The sequence below is a fragment of the Podarcis bocagei genome (genome assembly GCF_964188305.1).
Source record: "Podarcis bocagei genome assembly, chromosome: Z".
NCBI classification, from domain to species: Eukaryota; Metazoa; Chordata; class Lepidosauria; order Squamata; family Lacertidae; genus Podarcis; species Podarcis bocagei.
Window position 1 is genome coordinate 13,771,773 of NC_138140.1, and position 21,794 is coordinate 13,793,566.

Below are 21,794 nucleotides of genomic sequence, written 5' to 3' on the forward strand. Positions count from 1 at the left end.
GTGCTTGCCGAGGGGAGCTTTGCCCAGTCTCTCTTGGGGGTAACCAGCCTGGCAGAGCTGTCATAAGAAATTAATGCACACAACTAAAGGAGTAGACGCATTGTGGGTCTTCTCTAAGCAGAACTTAGTTGGAGACAATCCCTTCCTTTTCCTATTAGTTTCTATAACCTCTCTTCAGAACAAAAGAAAAGCCTGCAGGATCTGGCCAAAGGCCCAGCGAGTCCAGCATTCTGTTCTTACAGTAGCCAACAGAACCCAGGCACAAGAGGCCTCTCCCCTCCTGTGGTCTCCAGCAACAGTTGTTCAGAAGCCCTGCTGCCACCAACTTGGTGAGCACAGCCACGGTGACAAAACATTGCTAGCCTTCTCCTCCCTGAATTTTTCTAATCCTCTTTTAAAGTCACCCAAGTTGGTGGCCATTCCTGCCTCCTGCGCGAGAGTTCTGTAGTTTAACTGTGCATGGTGTGAGAAAGTACTTTCTTTTGCCTTTCCTGAAGGTCTTCCAATATTCAGCTTCATCGGATGTTCACAAGAGGGAGAGAAACTGTTCCCTATCCACTTTCTCTGTGGCATGCCTAATTTGATAAACTTCTATCATATTATCTCTTACTTGCTTTTTGTCTAAACTACAAAGTCCCTAAAACTGAAAAGGCTGTTGCCCAATTATTGCACCCAAGCTTTTATAGAACCTAGTACAGTGGTACCTTGGTTTTTGAACAGCTTAGTTCACAAACTACTTGGAACCCGAATGCTTCAAACCCGGAAATGAGTGTTCAGGTTTTCAAACTTTTTTTGGCATCTGGACGTACTTCGGGGGGGGGGGGTTGCACTTTTGTTTTGAGTGCCACAATTCCATTGCCTGCTTGTTTGCTGCCTGACCTGGGCTTCCCTTATTCAGCACCAGCTGCACCAGCCACTGGGCGACACCCAAAAGCGGAGGAGGGAGTGGCTGATGCTGCAAGGACAGTGGTGGCAGAGGGGCCCAGAGGGTGGCAGCGACACCCCCTGTCTGCTCGGCACGGCCTTCCCTCAGTTGGTGCCAGCAGTGAAATCTGGAAGCAGAGAAGGGTGTCGTTAATGATGTAGCGACTTCGCCTTCTCCGCTTTCGCTGCCACCGATCCACACCCAGAAGTGACTGCCGTGACAGGATGCTGGTGCCACCACTGCAGTAAGAGTTCTTCACACACCCAAGTGGCGGGTTGGGTGGGTGGGGGGATGGATCCAGAAAGGCTGGCATGGGGGGAGGAAGAGAAGCCAACTTGCTCCTCAGAGAGATGACTTTTGCCTTCCTTTCCACCCCCCCCCCGCCACTGGAACTCCCCCATCACACACCCCGTGCACTCATCCCTCCAATGGCAATGGGTAAATCACTGCCAGTTTTTAATACTGGTTAGCAGATAGCAGCCTGGTCTATTGCTTTCATTTTATGGATCAATAGTCTAATTAGATAGTCATTTTCATTCTAAATTGCTATTCTGGGGGTTGTTTTTAATTGTCTGGAATGGATTAATCCATTTTGCATTACTTTCTATAGGAAAGTACGCCTTGGTTTTGGAATGCTTTGGTTTTGGAACAGATGTCCGGAAGACATTGTAAACAAAACAAAAATTTAAAAGGTATCCATTACAGTGGTACCTCAGGTTAAGTACTTAATTTGTTGAAGAGGTCCGTTCTTAACCTGAAACTGTTCTTAACCTGAAGCACCATTTTAGCTAATGGGGCCTCCTGCTGCTGCCACGCCACCGGAGCACGATTTCTGTTCTCAATCTGAGGTACTATTTCTGGGTTAGTGGAGTCTGTAACCTGAAGCGTATGTAACCCGAGGTACTATTGTATTGCAAAGATACAACCCTGCCCCTTGCGGCTTACCTTTCCCCACATACGGAGATTCATTGCCAGGAAGGTGGGGAGAGGGAATAAACCTGGCTGAACACAAGTGGTTTTCCCTACAGACATTCAGAAGTATCTCATCTCAGGGTTGTTTTGGAAGCAGAAACTTACCAGTTACAACACATCCTAGCCCACTTCCCCGCACTCCTGAGAGCTAGAAACTTGCAGATTAAAACAAAGAAAGAAACAACACACACATACCAAGGTCAAGTATCTTCAAACATTAAATCTCCAGCCTTAGACCCAAACTCCATGCTATACTGAACAGCAAGCAAAAATATCCAAGGGGTGAAGTGCCCATTTTAAATGCCTGACAGCACCCCAAACAGCTAGAGAAAAACCACAAGTGGCAACATGCATGTTTGAGGGGCTCCCAAAAGAAGCGAGCGGAACAGAGATTGTGAGCTTCGCTTCTCCTTCTGGGGAGAGTGACATTCTGGGAAGACATAGATCGGGGGCCAGTAAACTTTTTAAGCAGGGGGGCCAGTCCACTGTCCCTCAGACCTTGTGGGGGGCCGGACTATATTTTGAATATTTGGGGGGGGGGCATCTGCAGTTCTCCATAAATTTCTGAACTACAACTCCCACTGGCTATATGTCACTCTGACCTTTGCTCACTGCCAGCGTTGCCAAAAGCAGCACTGCAGTGCCCTTATTTTGAACACCTAAAATGTCACAGTGTAAAGGGCACTAGAAATCTTTCTTAGGGTTCCTTTTGTAGAAGGAATCTAAGACCACAAAACACCTCCATTCAGTCCTGTTACTGGCACCCACTTTAGGGCAGGAGTTAGAATGCCAAATTGTGACCTGGGCGATCAGGGTGCAGACCCCCACTTGGAGATGAAGCTCACTTTGTGACTCTCTCTCAGTGTAACATCAGCACAGAAGAAGTGGAAACAGAAAGCTAGAATTAGGAAAAGGGAAAATATTTCACCACAGCACAGGCAACAGGCATTTGTATGCAAATCAACCCTATGTACATTCATGGGGAAGTTCAGTTGAATTCAGTGGAGTCTACTCCCCAATAAGTCTTGCTTTTTAAGAAAAATGCTCCTTTCCCCATTAACCCTTGGGCTGAACTTCCTACTCCCAAACCACTACTAAAACATAATGTATTCCCTCACTCTACAAAAGGTGTGGGGTTCCTTTGGCCCTCTGGATTGTAGAGCAAGTGCACTCCCATCACCAGTGGTGTAGGGGTCTGGGGTTGCGGAGGTTACTATTTCTGCAGCAGGGTCCCTGCCTCCCGCACCCAATCATCATGAGAGGCAAACTTTTTAGCTCCAAAGCTAAGCATGTAAGAAACAGTGAAAACACAAGGCACTTCGGTTTCAGCTCAGAGTTGGTCCACTGAAATGGGCGGGCGTAACCAACGCATAGCTTAGTCGGATGCAACCCAGCGCTTCCCAATTCATCCTTAGCTGTCCGAAACCCCGCCCATTTCATCCTCACCAGCAACGCTGTGAGGCAGAGAGACAGAAAGAAGGAAAAAGAGAGAAAAAGAGAGAAGGAACCTTGCTGGCTCAAAGACGCCTAGCTCAGCTGAACTTCGCCTCTCTCTCAGCGCCTAACAGCACGTATTTGCAGACAAACCCCTCTGCATGTGCTCGGAATCACCCTTCGTAAGCCTCCACCCACCCACCCCAGCCCCACATGCTGCCCCAACCCCACATGCTGCCCCAGCCCCACACACAGCTATGGTCCCACATGCTGCCCCAACCCCACATGCTGCCCCAACCCCACATGCTGCCCCAGCCCCACACACAGCTATGGTCCCACATGCAGCCCCAACCCCACATGCTGCCCCAACCCCACATGCAGCCCCAGCCCCACACACAGCTCTAGTCCCACATGCTGCCCCAGCCTCACATACAGCTCTATCCCACATGCTGCCCCAACCCCACATGCTGCCCCAACCCCACATACTGCCCCAGGCCCACATACAGCTCTAGTCCCACATGCAGACCCAGCCCCCCACACAGCTATGGTCCCCTCACACAGCCCCGCCCCCTCACGCGGACCCAAAGACACCCGCACACCCCGCATCTCCCCCCACGCAGAGAGGCGCCGCATTCTCACCCTCCCGTCGGAAGCTGGAAGGCCTCGTCTTCTTCATCCATGTCCCCCAACATCCTGACGGCCCCTCGCTCCCCGCGCCCCTCGACTAAGCCCAAGCCGGGAGGCGAGAGCCGCAAAGTGCGCGGCTGCAATTTCTCGGCCATGGCTCAAGTGCTGGGCTGCAGAAGCGAAACCAGCAAGCCAAAGCGGCCGGCGGCATTCGCGGTCCCCAAACGGGGCAAACTTCCACGCGGAGGGAAGAAACGCGTGCACGGGGACGCCAGCGATCAGCTGTTGCTGCCGCTGCCGCGAATTTGGCGGCGGGACTCTTAAGTTTGACGGAAAGGGAGGGGGACACGGCTGGACCAATGGGAAGCTGGTTTCTGGGAGAGGGAGGCGGGAGGGCGGGTGACGCTCGCTCGATGCTGGCCAATGAGGTGGCGCCTCCGCTCGCCGGGCGAAGAAGGGACGCGTCTGAGGAGATCGAGGGAAGGAAGAGAAGGCGAGGAAGGCGCAGGTAGCTAACTTCCGAATCTTCTCATTGTGCTATTTACACTTGGTCTGGCAAAACACATTTCTTTCTTCTTATTTAGCGTTCTCGTTTAATACCCATAAACTTTTACTATGTACATTCTCCATATTCCAAGATTCATTCTAGGTCTGTCAGGAGATTAACGTTGCCACTCATTTTTAAGATCTTCCTTAAATGTTATCCGATCTTGATTAACTTTTGGTATTGAATTTCCTCTTATTCTCCCTGTTGTTCTGGCAAGTTGTAGATCTTCTATCATTTTTGCTTGCCAGTCCGTTTTTGTGGGGATGATATCACTGTTACCAGAAACAGCAGGTTCAAATTCTTTGTACTCATTCAAATCCTAACAGATGTTGGTTAGATCGGACAAATAGCTGAAGAGGAAACTGAGCTGGTGTAGCCAATAATGTGGGATTTAAGAGGTTTTTGTGGTAAGGGGGAATTGTGTGCTTTGACAATGTAGTGTGTTCACACCCTCAGTTGCTTTACTGTGTAAGTCGCTTTGAGGTACCTGAATGCAAAAATAATGTCGGATTTAAGAGGTTTGGTGATGCATCTTACTCTAAACACCCATGGCATGTCATAGAAAATAATCCAACTCTGGGATCATCTCTTGAGGTTAATTCTTGCACTGAACAAGTGTTGTGCGTTTCATTCCCACACACTGCTCCAGTAATGTTTGCAGCTGAAGCCTACATTTCAAGAAAGTTCCAGGAATCAGTGAACAGAAGCATTGCTGATTTTTCTACAATGTCTTATGACGAGCTTGTAAAGCTAGTGTAACCTGGCTAGCCAATTCAAAATTTGTGCTCACCAGAACATGCCCTTGCTGCAAAGAGCATGCTGCACCACTGAAAGATGGAGTAAGATGAAGGACAAAGATGCAAGGGTGTGATATCTTTCCCTGTTTCTGCACCTGCATCATCTTCCTCCAGCTCAAAGCCAGAAAGGTAAGACAGAGGTTTGTTTTGGCTCTCTGTTCACACCCAGCAAGTGTTTAGCAGAACTAAAGCAAGCTGTAGGCTTCTAACCATGTTTGGGACTGCGGAGAGCGTAATTATTTTTATCCCTCAGCAGCTCTAATGTCAGAAGAAGGCCTCAGATTTGACCCACTCGCAAGAGCACGTCTAACTCCTTGCTCTGATGAAGGGAGCAAGCAGGCCTTGTTTCTTCTAATAAAGAGTTAACTTCACTTACTACGTGTTATGTAGTGTAGTTTCACCCTGGGCCAACAGGGGGATACTGTATATAGTTTTCACTCAGGTCTGTAGATAGTTTTCACTCAGGTCCGCGGCAGTTATTTTAGGCGGGAACTCTGGGCTGTTGTGGTTACAATGTTGACAGCCGGCTGCCTATAAATACAGGCCGGCTGAGCTGTTCGCTGTCAGTTCTATTCCAGCTTACCTTAATAAAGAGCTACTTGAAGAAATCGCTGTGCCGGCTGCTATGTCAACCCACTACTTAACACTGGCGACGAGGATGGGATAGATGGACATCAGAGCACAGCCAGATGCGGCCAGCCTCTGAACTGAGCTGAATCACAGAGCGAAATCACTGAGCGAAATCACTGAGCGAAATCACTGGGCAGAACCAATTCAGAGCTGACTGTTCTGGCTAGAGCACTGTGTTCCATCCATCGCCCTTCACGCCGGCATCGGAATCATGGCTTCACTTGTGCCTCTACCGCCGTTTGCGCCAGCCTCTGAGTCATGGGACTCCTACCTCGCTCGGTTCGACTGCTACCTCCAAGCCAACGAGCTGACAGCAGTATCCATGGATCGGAAGCGGGGCCTATTCCTCAGCCTCTGTGGGCCTGAGGTGTTTGAGACGGCCCGAGCATTGGTTGCGCCTGAAGCAGTCCAGGCAACACCATGGGACACGATCCAAGAGAAGCTTCGCAACCACTACGCACCAAAGCCGTCCAAGATTGCTGCCCGCCATGCGTTCTACCACCGGAACCAGGCAGAGGGGGAGTCAATCAACAACTACGCCACCGCCCTGCGACAGGCTGCAATGCACTGTGAGTTCCGAGACTTAGACGATGCCCTGATGGATCGAATCGTCTGCGGGGTCCGGGACATCCATCTGCAACGGCGTCTCCTAGCCAAGCCAGACCTCACGCTACAGAAAGCCATTGAGGAGGCTGTGGCCTCAGAAGCTGCTGAACGCTCCGCCCAGGAGATCCGCAAGTCCAGCAGCCCGCGTCTTGCTAGGGAGCCAGTTCCGGTGCATCATGAAGAGGCCAGCAGTGATGAGGCATCCTCCAGTGAAGACGATGACGTGCACCAGACAAAGCGGGAGCGCAGGAAGTCCCAACAGAAGTCCAAGGGACAACCGGAATGTGCTGGCTGCGGAGGCAACCATTCCCGTGCCAAGTGTCGATTCAGAGACGCCATCTGTAGGAGGTGTTCCAGAAGGGGCCACATCGCTAAGGTCTGCCGATCGGCTCCGTCTGACACCCCCCCTTCATCGACTCGCAAGTTCAAGTCTTCACTCCAGTCTGCCAAGGAAAGTTGTTTCGCTCTCACCAACTGCCGCTGCCCGTCTGGAACCACGATTGGCCAAACCGACTCGCCTACGCGACGCAAGCTGAACGTCACGGTGCTCATTGAAGGAGCTCCATGTGACATGGAGATCGACACCGGGTCTGCCCTGTCCGTCGTGTCATGGAGCACCATCAAAAGACTGGTACCCAGAGTGTCCAAAAGGCTACTCGACTCTCACCGCGTACACCTGAGAGACTACCAGGGAAACGACATTCCCGTGGTAGGCGTTGGCCGGTTCCGGATCGCCTTCAAGGATTTTTCGGGCCTGCTCCGGTTGGTGGTGGTCGAAGGTCAGCGGCCAAGCCTCCTAGGGCTAGACTGGTTTGATGCCCTCGGCCTGGAAGTCACCGGCATCAACTGCATCTCTAACGCAGAGACTGAGGGTCTGGTCAAAGACTTTGCCGAGGTTTTTGACGGCACCTTGGGACAATATACTGGTACGCCCATCTCCTTTAGCCTTGATCCACAAGTCGCCCCCATCAAGCTAAAGCCACGCCGGGTTCCCTTTGCTCTCAAGGCTAAGGTGGACGAACAACTGGACAAACTGATCGCCCAAGGAGTTTTGGAGCCCGTTGACCACGCAAAGTGGGAAACCCCCATCGTCACGCCTGTCAAGCCAGATGGGTCGGTGAGAATCTGCGCTGACTACAAGTGCACGATCAACAAGGCACTTCAGCAGCACGCTTATCTGGTTCCTGTTGTCCAACACCTGCTGCATTCCCTGGGTGAGGGTAAGGTCTTCGCTAAGCTGGACCTTGTCCAAGCCTATCAACAACTGCCAGTCGATGATGCCACTGCTGAAGCCCAGACGATCGTCACCCACCGGGGGGCATTCCGTTGCCGCCGGTTGCAGTTCGGGGTGAGTGTGGCTCCTGGCATCTTCCAAAGCCTTATGGAGCGTCTCCTGCAAGGGCTTCCGGGCGTGGTACCATATTTTGATGACGTCTTGGTGTCTGCAGACTCACACCAGCAGCTGTTCGAGCGCCTCCATGCCGTGCTGACCAGGTTCCAGGAGGCCGGGCTCAAGGTAAAAAGGGAGAAGTGCCTGATTGCCGTTCCACAGGTAGAGTTCCTGGGCTATCTTATCGATGCCTCCGGCCTTCATCCAACCACATCCAAGATCCGCGCTATCCAGCAGGCCCCCACCCCAAAGAACAAAACGGAGTTGCAGGCATTCCTGGGGCTGCTGAACTTTTATAACATGTTCCTGCCCCACAAAGCCACAGTGGCTGAGCCTCTTCACCGACTCCTTAGCACTAAGACGCCTTGGGCCTGGGGTCATCGAGAGACGGCGGCCTTCAACGCGGTCAAGGCTCTCCTTTCTTCGGACAGTGTGCTGGTACAGTACAGTGAATCCAGGCCGCTGGTCCTTGCCTGCGACGCCTCACCTTTTGGCATCGGTGCTGTCCTTAGTCACCGTTTTCCAGATGGAAGAGAAGCACCGCTCGCCTACTTTTCCAGGACACTATCTCCGACGGAACGGAATTACAGCCAGCTCGACAAGGAGGCATTGGCACTTGTGGCTGGAGTGAAGAGGTTCCATGAATACCTCTATGGCAGGACTTTTGACCTCATCACTGACCACAAGCCACTCCTGGGCCTCCTCGCCGGTGATCGTCCAACTCCACCGGTCCTCTCACCACGCATGCTGCGATGGACTGTTTTCCTGGCTGCCTACCACTACCGGCTCGTCCATCGCCCGGGGAAATCGATGGGCCATGCCGACGCCCTCAGCCGTTGCCCTCTTCCAGCATTTGTGGAAGACCCGGCTCCAGCTTCATCGCTCCTTCTGATTGAGGATCTTCCGGCAGTGCCTGTATCGGCTGCCACTGTGGCCTCCGCGTCTGCCCAGGATCGCACCATCAGCCGGGTGCTCAACTGGGTGTGGAGGGGGTGGCCACAAGGGCCTTTTGCATCGGAGTTCCAGCCCTTCGCAACCAGACAACATGAACTCTCAGCTCATCGCGGCTGTCTGCTGTGGGGAGACCGCGTCGTGATTCCCCAGGGACTCCGTCAGCGCGTCCTGGAGGCTCTGCACATTGGCCACCCAGGAATTGTCAAAATGAAGGCGTTGGCTCGGTGTTACGTCTGGTGGCCTAATATGGACGATGCCATCACTGCCTGGGTGTCCGCCTGTCAAGCGTGCCAAGAGTCGAGGCCTGCACCACTGGCAGCTAAGGGACACACCTGGGAGACGCCAAAGACACCTTGGTCGAGGGTGCACATCGATCTGGCTGGCCCCTTTCACGGCCGGACCTTTATGGTAGTGGTGGACGCCTATTCCAAATGGCTGGAGGTCGCCCTGATGCCCTCCACCACTACCGAAGCTGTCATCCGGGTGCTGCGAGGCCTGTTTGCAACGCATGGGTGTCCTGATGTCCTTGTCTCTGACAACGGACCGCAGTTCACGTCAGGCACGTTTGAGCGGTATCTTTTGGGACTGGGCATCCGCCATGCCCTAACGGCACCTTTTCATCCATCCAGCAACGGGCAAGCGGAAAGAATGGTGCGCTCGACAAAAGAGGCACTGGCGCGCCTGGACCGGGGAGACTGGCATGAGCGGGTCGCCGAATACTTGTTCGTGCAACACATCACCCCTCATGCGGCCACAGGGAGGAGTCCTGCTGAACTGCTTATGGGCCGCCGCCTCAGGTCACCGCTCGACCGGCTACACCCAGACTTTGCCGTGGCTGAACCCCCAGGCTGTGCCAACGCACCACGGTCATTTGTCCCAGGAAACCAGGTCTTTGCCCGGAACTATGTGGGGGACATCCCTTGGGTGCCAGCCACAGTAGTGGGAGTCACTGGACCTCGCTCGTACCAGGTGGCACTCGAAGACGGACGTTTGTGGCGACGGCACATAGACCAGCTTAGGCGCAGGGTTGGCGACTTGGACACTACCGAGGTGCCCCCAACTGCGCTTGCGGCTCCAGAAGAGACACGTACAGATGGCGAGGCCCCACCTACACCTCCCTCGCAAACTGCCAGCGGGGAGCCGAACCAAGCCGTTTCAGAACAGACTCAGACCACTCCACTTGCGGAGGCTCCACCCACAGCAGCGGATCCAGGGGAGTTGGTTCCAACGCCACCTAGGGTCGCACCACAGCCGCAGCGAGAACTGTGTGGCCCTCCGGACTTGGCTACCAGTCCCCAGCGGTCTGGCAGAGTTTCCAAGCGCCCAACTTATTTAAAGGACTATGTTGTTGGACAGGTATCACTGTTGGTCTAACTATGGGAAATGTAACCGATATGCTTTTGTGCCTAATTGAACCATTACGCGTAGTGCTGTATATAAGGAAACCATTACGATTGTAACTAACGCCTTATCTCGGTGGGGAGGGGTGTTATGTAGTGTAGTTTCACCCTGGGCCAACAGGGGGATACTGTATATAGTTTTCACTCAGGTCTGTAGATAGTTTTCACTCAGGTCCGCGGCAGTTATTTTAGGCGGGAACTCTGGGCTGTTGTGGTTACAATGTTGACAGCCGGCTGCCTATAAATACAGGCCGGCTGAGCTGTTCGCTGTCAGTTCTATTCCAGCTTACCTTAATAAAGAGCTACTTGAAGAAATCGCTGTGCCGGCTGCTATGTCAACCCACTACTTAACACTACGTATGATTTCTTGCTGGCTGGCTCGCTGAGAACAAACTACCACCGAAGGAGCATGGTGTGTCCTCCACCAAAGGTACTACCTCTCCTCTAACACCCCCCACACTAATAACACACACACAGGTACTGTCCAGGATTCACAATGGCACCCAAAATCCAAACATCAATGAAGACCCCCCCACACACACACCTTGAGCACTCCTGAGCTGAATCTCGCGATCATATCTCTACTTGTGGTTTACCATGTGCCACAAAACGGGCAAAGTCTTGCCAAACTGAAATTTCAGTCTGCCATCTTGATTCAAAATGGCACCCAACATACAAACAGCAATAAGGTCTGCTGCCCCACCCTGGGAACCCTCATGCCAAGTTTAGTATTATAAATGGAGAGTTCTCCAATTGTATAGAGGGTAAATGGGCAAACCATTTCCCAAAATATCAGTCAGGTCAACATATTCCTCCAGCATGACATAGAAAAAGTGTTGGGGGTAGGGTGGGAGGGAGAGTTGGACTCCCCAGAGTTGGAATTAATAGATGGCAAAAAAGCCAGTGTCTTGTCAATATATAATTCCAATTAAAAGCTGTAAAATCATGAGTCCCAGCTCTTGAGAGCAGGAAAGAAGGGGTTGGGAGCGATTCACTGATAAATGTATTTATGCACTGGCTCAATGGGAAAACTTTAGAAATTCATCGGAAATCACTCATTGTATCAATCATCTCCGTTCCAATGGCATTTAGGACCCAGGGAAGTGAGGTATAAGGGGAGGGGTGAGTGAGCCCACCATAATCCCCGAGATGTACAGACACATCTGCAGGGCCTTCCCAAGGAGTCATGGCCAGTGATATCCAACCACCTCAGTCACAATGCCTATCCATCCTATAGTGGGATGAAGCCAGACAAGACAGAGGGGTGTATTTGATTTGACTCAGGGACCAAGGAGCTGTAAATACTTTCCTTTGTACTGAGATGGGAGTAAGTGTGAAAGACTATATTTACGTGACAGGGGTATGCCTGGATCTCAGGTTCTCAGGCATTACCTCAATAGAATTAGAACAGAGAGAGGGGAAAAATCAAAAGAAGGGAGATTACCATATTCATTTTTTCAAATGGCAGAAAATTTAAATTTAAAAAACGCATGGAGACATAGATACCCAAATGAAAAAATAATACACTAATTATTCTGAGGCCAAGCAATAGGCAGGAAGAATAGCTGGAATTTGGATATCAAACAATTTAATTTGGAAAATCAAAAAGGTAGAAATACAACCTAAATCAATAACAGACCATAATTCAATTATGATGGAGTTAAGAAACAACAGAAAAATACAGTTGACCCTTAGGTTATGTTACCTTTGGGTAATGTAATACTTGGGTTGCAAACCTGGAAGTGTATACTTCCGGGTTTCACTGCGTGGTCATGCACAGAAGTGCTCAATCGAGCTGTGCGCATGCACAGAAGGGCATCTCCAGTTTCAAAGGTTTTTGGGATGTGGCCAGGCTCCAGCACAGATCCAATTCGTAACCGAAGATGGAGAATGAATGAAAAAATCTTAAACAATGAAAAGATAATGAACAAAGCACAAGAACTTCTGAAGGAATTTTTTCAAATAAACATGGCACAAGAAACATACATCAGAGTGATATGGGATGCAAGCAAACCTTTCATAAGAGGCTTTTATATACAACATGATGCGATACAAAAAAGAATTAGAGAGGAAAAATTCGATCAAATTAGAAAGGAAATAGAAGCAAATGAGAAAATATTAGCCAAAGACCCAAAGAATGAAAATGCAAGTAAAAAAAAAAAAAAGAAATTATTTCAAAATTATTTCTATTGTGTCCATTTCACCCTGAGTGCTTGGCCTCTCCTTCTCAATTCTGGCGGAGAGCCTGAGAGGCGGCCTTGCAGTTTAAGCAGAGGCTGCACGTGTTTCTTCAACCGGTGCTTCCGAAGAATGAGCCTCAGGAGCTGCAAAAAGCAGACTGTCTTGGGCTCCTTCGAGAGCGGTGGATGGAGGACTGCTTGAGCTTTCCTTCAGATTAGCCAAAGGAGCGGGGGATGCCACTGGTGCTGGTTCTAGGAGAGAGTTGCTGTGGGGATCCCCATAAAGGGGTACGGCACTTGGCTGCTTCCTTCCCGCAGGTCCTTCCTCCTCGGTGCTGCTGCTCCCCCTTTGCTCCTCCTGACTCTCCAGCAGCTGCAGAATTCTTGTCTGGAACAAGTAGAGGGGAGGGGGGATTATTTGCCACAAAAACGACTGCAGCCCCTGATGAAAGTACTGTGTAATGGTTGGTCTCTAACCAGGACTCAGGAGACCAGGGTTTGAATCCCTACTCAGCCACACAGGCACAGCTAAGTGACTTTCACTTTGTAGTACCTTAGATACAACCTGTTATTTCTAGAGAGCTGGGCTTCACCCTCTTTGCTGCTCCCATGATTAGTAATATGGGGCTAAATGCCACCCCAATCTCCAGGGGTCTAGGCACTTAGTCTGTGTTTCTTTGGAAATGAGGCACAGTGTAGACTGTGGTGTCATAATGATATCTATCTATCTATCATCTATCTATCTATCTATCTATCTATCTATCTATCTATCTATCTATCTATCATCTATCTATCTATCTATCTATCTCTATCTATCATCTATCTATCTATCCTTTATTGTGGTCCAAAGATCCACAAAACAATTTCTAAACTAGATACAGTTAAAACAACCAGACAGACAGATGGAAGAAACCAAGGCAGTCATTTGTTTTATCTAGGGCATAATGATCTTTGTTTCTTACAACCTCCGAAAGAAACTTTGCCACGGCCAGTGTAATATCATTTGACCTGTCATCCAAAAGGTATTTAATATGGGAGGATTCAGATTTTCCTGGAAAATTTGCCAGTAGGGGATTGATCAGTTGGTCCCTTGCGTGTTCATGCAACCGATGTCTGCAGAACATAAACAAAACCTATTCTGATAGAGGATGCCTCTCAGCCTGTCATTTAGAACTTCCAAGGGAAATATATTTAGTCTGGCTTTGGTAAATAAATGCCGATAGGTAGGTACAGACAAATTCCTAAGGTATGACGATATTTGATAGTCATACCCGCATTGGATTCCAGCTGCGACCAGGCTACAAATTACATAAGATCGGGATCGCAGGTCCCTATGTGAGATGTCCCAAAGCCTTTGCCTCAAGGATTCAAGGGCAGTGTCATAACCCAGATGATATAAGAGGGATGATGGTAGTGGAGCAACATACGTTAATTTCCCCACTTGTCCCTTTCAATCCTCCCTTTAAGAATGAAAGAAGACGCATGATCAGGGTTCAAGGGCATCTTCCAGGGAGGCAAAAAACAGTCAAGGGTGCAAAGCTGGGGGGAGGGGTGGCACTGGGAGAATCCTAAGGGTCAGAAAGAGTTTTCCAGGGAGCCACTTCTGGCCTCGGGTGATGACTTTTGCCACCCCTGGGCACTACCTTCTCCAGATTCTCCTTCTTAACGCGGAGATCAGCCAGCTCCTCTTCCAGGGCTGCCACCTTCTCATCCAACTTCTTCCCACTCAGCTTCTCCTCCTGGTATCTGCTTTTCATGTCGTCAGACGATTTCTGAAGTTCTGTGGAGGTGGGCCACAGAGCCAGTTACAATGCATGTCCTTGTTTCCATCCACTGCTGTAGCTAAGCCTAAGTACAGCGCCATCTGCACTACATGCTTTAAACACTCACAGCTTCCCACAAAACATTCTATGAACTGAGAACATTCTGTTAAGGGAGCTGAGAGGTGGTGGGAAACCCCAGTCTGCCATCACCCCCAACTACAATTCCCAGACTGTTAAACTATGCTGGAAATGGCTGCTTAAGCAGGGCTCTCCACTTCTATACAACTACAGTGGTACCTCAGGTTAAGTACTTACTTCGTTCTGGAGGTCCGTTCTTAACCTGAAACTGTTCTTAATCTAAGGTACCACTTTACCTAATGGGTCCTCCCGCTGTTGCTGCTGCTGCCACGCCACCGGAGCACAATTTCTGTCTCATCCTGAAACAAAATTCTTAACCCGAGGTACTATTTCTGGGTTAGTGGAGTCCGTAATCTGAAGCATGTGTAACCTGAAGCGTCTGTAACTCGAGGTACCACTGTATTGGCAGCTGGGGAAAAAATCACACTTCCCAGGATTCCTTGGGAGAAAGCCATGCCTGACTGCAGTGGCATGATAATGCTGTATAGTGTGGATGGGGCCTCCGTGTAACTTTAAAGACATATCACATGTTTCTTCTCACTCTTACACTGTTCTGCTCTTGCATGCAGGGCAAGGAAGGTGCAGAATCTGCACAAACCCATTTTCTATTATGTTACATTATGTTATTGTTTGTAAGCTGGAGATTCATTTCAACAAAAAGCAGCATAGAAATATAATCAATCAAGTTTGTAGAGATCAGAAGCTTGCCTTTTTTAAACAGATGGAATTAAAGTCAAGAGTCTTTTTGGAGATTGTGTGTCTGAGTTTTTAACAGCTACACTGCAGGAGGCCCTAAGGAGCAGGACCTCCAGAGATTGCTGGACTCCAACCCCATCATCCCTGGCTACGCTTGCTGGGGCTCATGAGAGGTGAAGGCCAGTAATACTTGGAGGGCCACAGGCTCCCTACCCGCAAGCTAAAAATTTCCTAGGATGATAAAACTACTCTGCATGTGCTTGGATAGTGCTCTTCTGCCTTTTCAGCACCTCCTCTCAGCTTCCATTACCTGCCAGCTGTGCACAGAGTCGGCTGACCTGGGCTTTCTGCCTCTCCAACTCTGTCAGGGCTTCATTCAGTTGGGAGTGGAGATCTATCTCCTGCTTCTGATGACGGGTCAACTCCAGCTGGAGCTGGGTGATCTGCGCCGTGGCTTCCGCTAGCTTCTTGCTGATCCTGACCTGCAATGCAAAGGAGTAGAAGAGACAGGAGAACATATGGGGAAGGAGTGCCCACGGTTGGACTTCCGGGGTGGCGCCATCGGTAATGGCGGACTCTCACTGATCCGGAGGGACTGGCTCTACGCGAATCGGGTCTGTTCCGCTACGGCGAAGCGGGGACCCTTGAAAAAATCGCAGGCGGGTGAAGCCTGTGACCGTGGGACTCGGCAGGCACCTTTTGCGCCCCCCCAATCTGCAAAGGAGTCCAATTACGGGCTCTGGAGTGAAGCGGGGAAGTGGCGTGGCGCTGAGAGTCAACTGCTTCTTCCGTGGAGCGAAGCCGCACAGCCGTTACCGGAGAGCACTACCTTTTTCCTGTGACAATCTGGCTACAAAAACAACTACTCGTGAGTAGGTTAATTTGGGAAATAAAGGAGAACAAATAAAGGAAACAAATTTTGGAAATAAAGGAGAACAAAGACGTAATTTGATACCGAAGCAGGGAGGCATAAACAGGAAGTCTGCCTTCCGTTCTTTGTAAATAGAGCAAAGCAATGAACTTGTAAGCTAAAACCTTGAAAGACACTTGAAAAGAACTATAATTCTAACATCAAAACAAGCGATCTCCCCCCTTGGCTGCAGGAGAGGAGGGGGAAAGGTGTGAACTGTATTTCCCTGCAGAAAGAGAGAAAAGGAAGCTAAAATCCACCGCGGGCTGCCATTGGACAACAAGAATGCCGTACTGTGAAATGCACTGTTAGTGAATAGAGTACTTTTTGACAGCTAACTCTGTAAGTGAGATACAATGTTTCTGGCTGGCTTCTCCTGGTTCTAAAGTAACTGGAAAATAACTGAAATTGAAACTTGTCTATTTTGTGAATTGGGGGATTAAAAAAAAGTTTATTTATTTTAAGGCAACAACTTTTGACTGCTACTGTGTCCCCCTAGAGGAAGTTTGAAATTGTTACAATAACAACTGGGCCAGGGGAATTTTCCACTTCAAAACAAATTCTGGCTGTGGGACAGACCTTGGGCTTTAGCTAGAGTGTTATGGCAGATGGAAAAGAAAAGACAGATTTGCCTCAGGAAAAAACAACGAGGTCTGGTAGATCTTTTCGCCCAGACGCTGGGCTTCAGCGAAGAGCTTCAACATCTGGCCCCTCTGTATCATCAGGGGCTGCATTTGTACAACCTAAACCTAAAGAAATGACTCCCAAAGATGTTTTAGCTCAAACATTAGGCAAAATTAATGAATCTCTGGAAAAGCTAAGTAAACAAGTAGCTGAAGCATCAATCAAAATTGACCAAAATACTACAAGTATCAACAATTTGGGACAGAAGGTAAATACTAATACAGAAACTATTGAGAAACTGCTACAGGAATCTACTTTGACCTGAAAGACAGCTGAAGAAGCAAAGGAAATAGCAGTTTCAGGACTTCCGGGTTGACACCATCGTTTAATGGCGGATTCCCTCCGAGCTCCGGAGGGAATCGGCTCTGCAGAGCTGGGTCTTGCCGCGGCGGCGACGCAGGGACCCTTAAAATCACAGGCCCAGAAGCCTGTGAGCGTAGTGACTCAGCGGGCACCATTTACGCCCCCCAATCCGTGAAGGAGCCCTTCTAAGGGCTTCGGAACGGGGACGGGGTGTGGCGCGGTGCTGAGAGTACTCCCTCATCTGCAGAGTGAAGCCGCAAGCCATTATCGGAGAGCGCCAACTTTTTCCTTGGGACATTCGGACTTTAAAACATCAACCCGTGAGTAATACGGAAATTGGAACTTTAAAGAAAAAATTATTGGAATCAGGAACGAGCGGGGAAGGGTTAAAAAGGAAGTCTGCCCCCCCTCTTTGTAAACAATATAAAGCAAAGGACCTGCTAGCTAAGGTCGAGAGAATTTCTTCTTTCTTTTTCGCAAAAGATTTTAATTTCACGATTTGATATTACAAGTTTTTCCCTGAGGATTAAGAACTGTTTTAGAGAGCTGAAGTTCCACCCCCCCCGGGCCCGGGATCGCCCCGTGAGAGAGCCTGTTGATGAAGTATTGAAGAGCTTGACAGCTGTCAAGTCAGCTGTCAAGACGGAAAAAGAGAACCCTGTATTTGTTGCTTCTGCCGGTTACACTGGTTACAATTTGTTGACAATGAGGAAGGGCTGTTACAAAATAACTGGATTTCTGGACTCATGCTGAAAAGAATATTAAGGAACTAAAATCCCCCTAGAGGGACTTAGTGACATTACAGAAATGGCTGGAGGAGAGAAAATCCAGGCTGAATTAGACAGAGCATTTGTTCTCTTGGGAAAGTTACAAGGCCAATTTGATGTTATGGCTACAAATGTTTCAACTCTGGACTTAACAGTAAATAACATTCTTGGATTGGATAAGGATTGGAAACAAGGAGCTTATTTAACTGGACGAATAGAGAAATCCGAGAATCTTGATAATATGGAGAAGGAGACATATGTTGCCCTTGAAGAAAAGGGAGGAGCTGGCGTGCAGATGTTAAAAGAGAGTTCTACTTTGAGGCCAAGCATGATGGCAATAAAGGAAAATAAAAATCTGATGTGGAAAGCCCGGCCTGAATTGCGAGATCGAGAAATGGAGAGATCTTCTTATGTGGAGATCAGAAGACCTAAGGATTACAAATGTGATTAAGGTGGAGGTTAGAGCTTTGGGGATTTTTGAACTGGAAAGGAGCAAGAAACAAGAAATGGAACACCCCATAGGCTCTACTTTTAAGTATGGAGGCCTAGCTGGAAAAAATATGGACACTGTTGGGCTGGAGTTTCTCCAAGATTTGGTGTTTAATATCAAGGTCCATCAAAAAGACCGACAGAGAGGAACTGAGAGACTATCAAGAGCCTCGGACGTGAGATCTCCAGGCTGATAGTAGATTAAGACTGATGGACATTGTTGGGGGCTGAAACCGGGAAAGGGGGGGTGGAGTTTGGGAATCCAAAGGGTTCATAACTATAATGTATTTCATTTTTCTTTTTATTTTTTTGTTTGTTATTGTTATGTAAATTGGGAAATTCGTGGAAGGGAATTTTGGTCGACCTTAGAAAAAATGTTTTAAGAATAAGAACTGATGTATAAGTTTGATGCTTAAGTTTGGACAAGGTAAAATTGGATCTTCTTCTTTTTCTTCCTATTTTCTTAAATGAACCAAACTAAATGAAAATAAGGTTATCAAAAACAAATTGAAGGAAGGGCTGAGAAACACTGTAAAATTAATGAATGTTAGAATGATGATGGTTTAGAAGCTAAGTGGTTTACAACAGTAATGTTTAAGTTAAAAGAAAAGAAAGGTTAAAAAACTAAATGAAATTAAGGGAGAGGACTTGCTGAATAAAAAATTTGAAATTGGAATACAGAAAGGGGAGGTAGGAGGAGGTCAGCGAAGTTAGGTATAAGAAAATAAGGGATCGAAATTATACTTGTTTTTTTGTCTGTGTTTTTTTTGTTTTCTTTATATAATTTCTAAAACCTCAATAAATATCTATTTTAAAAAAAGGAAATAGCAGTTTCTGTAGAAAAGAAGATACCACCGATACATAAGCAACTTGAAGGCCACAGGTCGATATTGTCTATGGCTGAATTGAAGGAGAAACAAACAAATTTGAGGATCAGGGCCGTACCTGAACTTGAGAAAGACTGACTTTCTTATGCAGGAATTTGCAGACTTTTGGAACCCAGATTTGGAGAAGGAAGATTTCAAGATAGTGAGTGCTTTCAGGCTGGGAAGAGGAGGGAAGAAGAACAGGGTGAGAGACTGTTTGATCACCCTCCGAACAAAAGAGGAGAGAGACAAAATCTTGAGTCTGCACTTCCAGAAGACTTTGGAAATACACCAGTCAAAAGTGGAGATATTTAAAGACATTCTGAAATATCTTTTGGACCTTAGGTCCAATTATGGAGATTTGGTTGCCCTGTTGAGAAGCAACAGAATCATCTTTAGGTGGGAATTTCCCCAAGGCCTATTTTTTAGCTTCAAAGGAAGAAAGGTAAATATAAGATCAGTGGACGACAAAGAAAGATTTTTGAAAGACCACGGAGAAGACCTGCAGAAAGAATCTGGAGAAGAGTTAAGAGCACTAGAAAGAGGAATATTAGACATAGCAAAATTACCTTTTGGATTAAAAGACTGCCAGAGAAGGTGATACCACCGATAGAGCAGGAACAGGCACTTGGTGCAGTTGGAGGAAAAGTAAAGTAACTACATCATGGCTATGCAACTATTAAGCTGGAATTGTAATGGTCTCAACTCCCCCCAGAAAAGGAAAAGTGTGTTTCATTTATTAAAAAAGGAACAATTGGACTTGATTTTTCTACAGGAAACACATGTGATAAGGCTACATAGAAAAGTATTGATTAATAAAAGACTGGGCCAGGAATTTATCTCATTGGATAAAGTTAAAAAAAGAGGAGTAGTGATTTATGCAAAGGAGAGACTATCACCGAAATTTATCTTTAAGGATGACCAAGGAAGATTTGTGGCAATTGAAATTCAAATACAAGGAGAGAAATTCTTAATAGTAGGAGTTTACGCACCAAATGAGGGGAAATCTGAATTCTTTAAAAAGTTGCATGAGACCTTGATGGACTATTTGGATTATAATGTGATTTTGATGGGAGATATGAATGGAGTAGTATCTACACATATGGACAAGGCACAAAGACAGGTAGTCACTAAGGATGGCAGACTACCAAAAACCTTTTTTGAGATGACAGACAACTTGGACTTAGCTGATATCTGGAGAACAAAGAATCCCTTGGCTAGAGAGGGAACCTTCTTCTCTGAAGCCAAAATGACAGGGACAAGAATTGACCAAATATGGGTCACTAGAGGAATGGCACCAAAGACAAGAAAAGTGGAAATTTGCCCAAAAACCTGCTCCGACCATAATGCTGTGAAGATGGAGATGAAACTAACACCAACTGGCTCCTTCAGATGGAGGATGAATGACACCTTATTTAGAGATGAAGAAGTGACTAAGAAGGCCCAAAAAACCTTGAGAGACTATTTCGAGACAAATATGAACACTAATGTTGAAAAAAGAGTAATCTGGGATGCAAGCAAAGCTGTTATGAGAGGGTTCTTGATACAACAGAATGCAATAAAGAAGAGAATTCAAAATGAGAAGAAGGATAAAATATTGGAGAAAATAAAGGAAAGTGAAAAGAAATTGAGAGCAAAACCAAAGTCGCAAGAGATCTTGAGAGAAATAAAGTTATATCAAGTACAATACATGAAAATGATGAATCAGGAGATAGAATGGAAAATTAAACAAATGAGACAAAAGACCTTTGAGTCGGCTAATAAATGTGGGAAATTGTTGGCTTGGCAAATAAAAAAGACAAAAACTAAATGCTATTATAAATTTAGAAGTGGAAGGAAAGAACATACAGAACCCAGTTGAGATTAGAAGCTGTTTGCAGAGGTATTTTAAACAACTATATACACAAAGGCCACAGAAAGAAATTGATGTAGACCGATTTTTGAAAATAAATGGATTACAAAAAATCTCTCAAGAAAATAAATTAATGCTGAACTATAAAATAACTGAACAGGAGGTAGAAGGTGCCATTCAGAATATGCAATTAGGTAAATCTCCAGGACCGGATGGACTGACTTCTAGATACTACAGATCTTTAAGAGAATGGTTAGTACAACCTTTAAAGGAAGTCTGTAATGAAATAATGGATGGGAAAAGGGCACCAGAGTCGTGGAAAGAAGCATATATTACACTTATACCAAAAACAGAGACTGAAAAGACGCAGCTTAAGAACTACCGCCCCATATCACTGCTTAATGTGGATTATAAAATCTTTGCAGACATTCTGGCTAAAAGACTAAAAAAAGTGTTAATGGAAGAGATTCATAAAGATCAAGCAGGCTTTCTCCCGGGTAGACACTTGTCTGATAATATGAGAAACATAATCAATATTTTAGAAAAATTACAAGTGAATATTAATACCAAGGCAGTTTTGATATTTGTGGACACGGAGAAAGCTTTTGACAACATTTCTTGGAGTTTTATGAAGAAGAATCTACAGGGGATGGGGGTAGGTCAAGGCTTTGGAAATGGTATAAGTGCAATTTATTCAGAACAAAAGGCTAAATTAATTGTGAATAACGTGGTGACAGAGGAATTTAAGATAGAAAAAGGGACATGACAAGGTTGCCCAATCTCCCCACTGCTTTTTATATCAGTCCTGGAGGTCCTGTTGAATATGATTAGAAGGGACCAATTGGTTAAAGGTATACAAGTCGG

The 21,794-nt window shown here is 47.3% G+C and overlaps 2 protein-coding genes across 2 annotated transcripts in view; both read right to left on the reverse strand.

Annotated features, from left to right (window-relative positions):
* The window catches only part of LOC308578687 (FK506-binding protein 15-like), a gene marked incomplete at its 5' end in the record, with an annotated part of 122,827 nt that extends 118,714 nt beyond the window's left edge, over positions 1–4,113 (reverse strand). The window contains one exon of the mRNA XM_081179159.1: positions 3,971–4,113. Within this exon, the coding sequence (XP_081035285.1) occupies positions 3,971–4,113 (143 nt within the window). The remainder of the gene's footprint in view (positions 1–3,970) is intronic.
* Positions 4,114–12,547: 8,434 nt separating this feature from the next.
* Positions 12,548–21,794, reverse strand: part of LOC308578688 (FK506-binding protein 15-like) — a gene marked incomplete at both ends in the record, with an annotated part of 31,672 nt that continues 22,425 nt past the window's right edge. The window contains 3 exons of the mRNA XM_081179160.1: positions 12,548–12,850; positions 14,106–14,242; positions 15,370–15,541. Of these exons, the coding sequence (XP_081035286.1) occupies positions 12,548–12,850; positions 14,106–14,242; positions 15,370–15,541 (612 nt within the window). The remainder of the gene's footprint in view (positions 12,851–14,105; positions 14,243–15,369; positions 15,542–21,794) is intronic.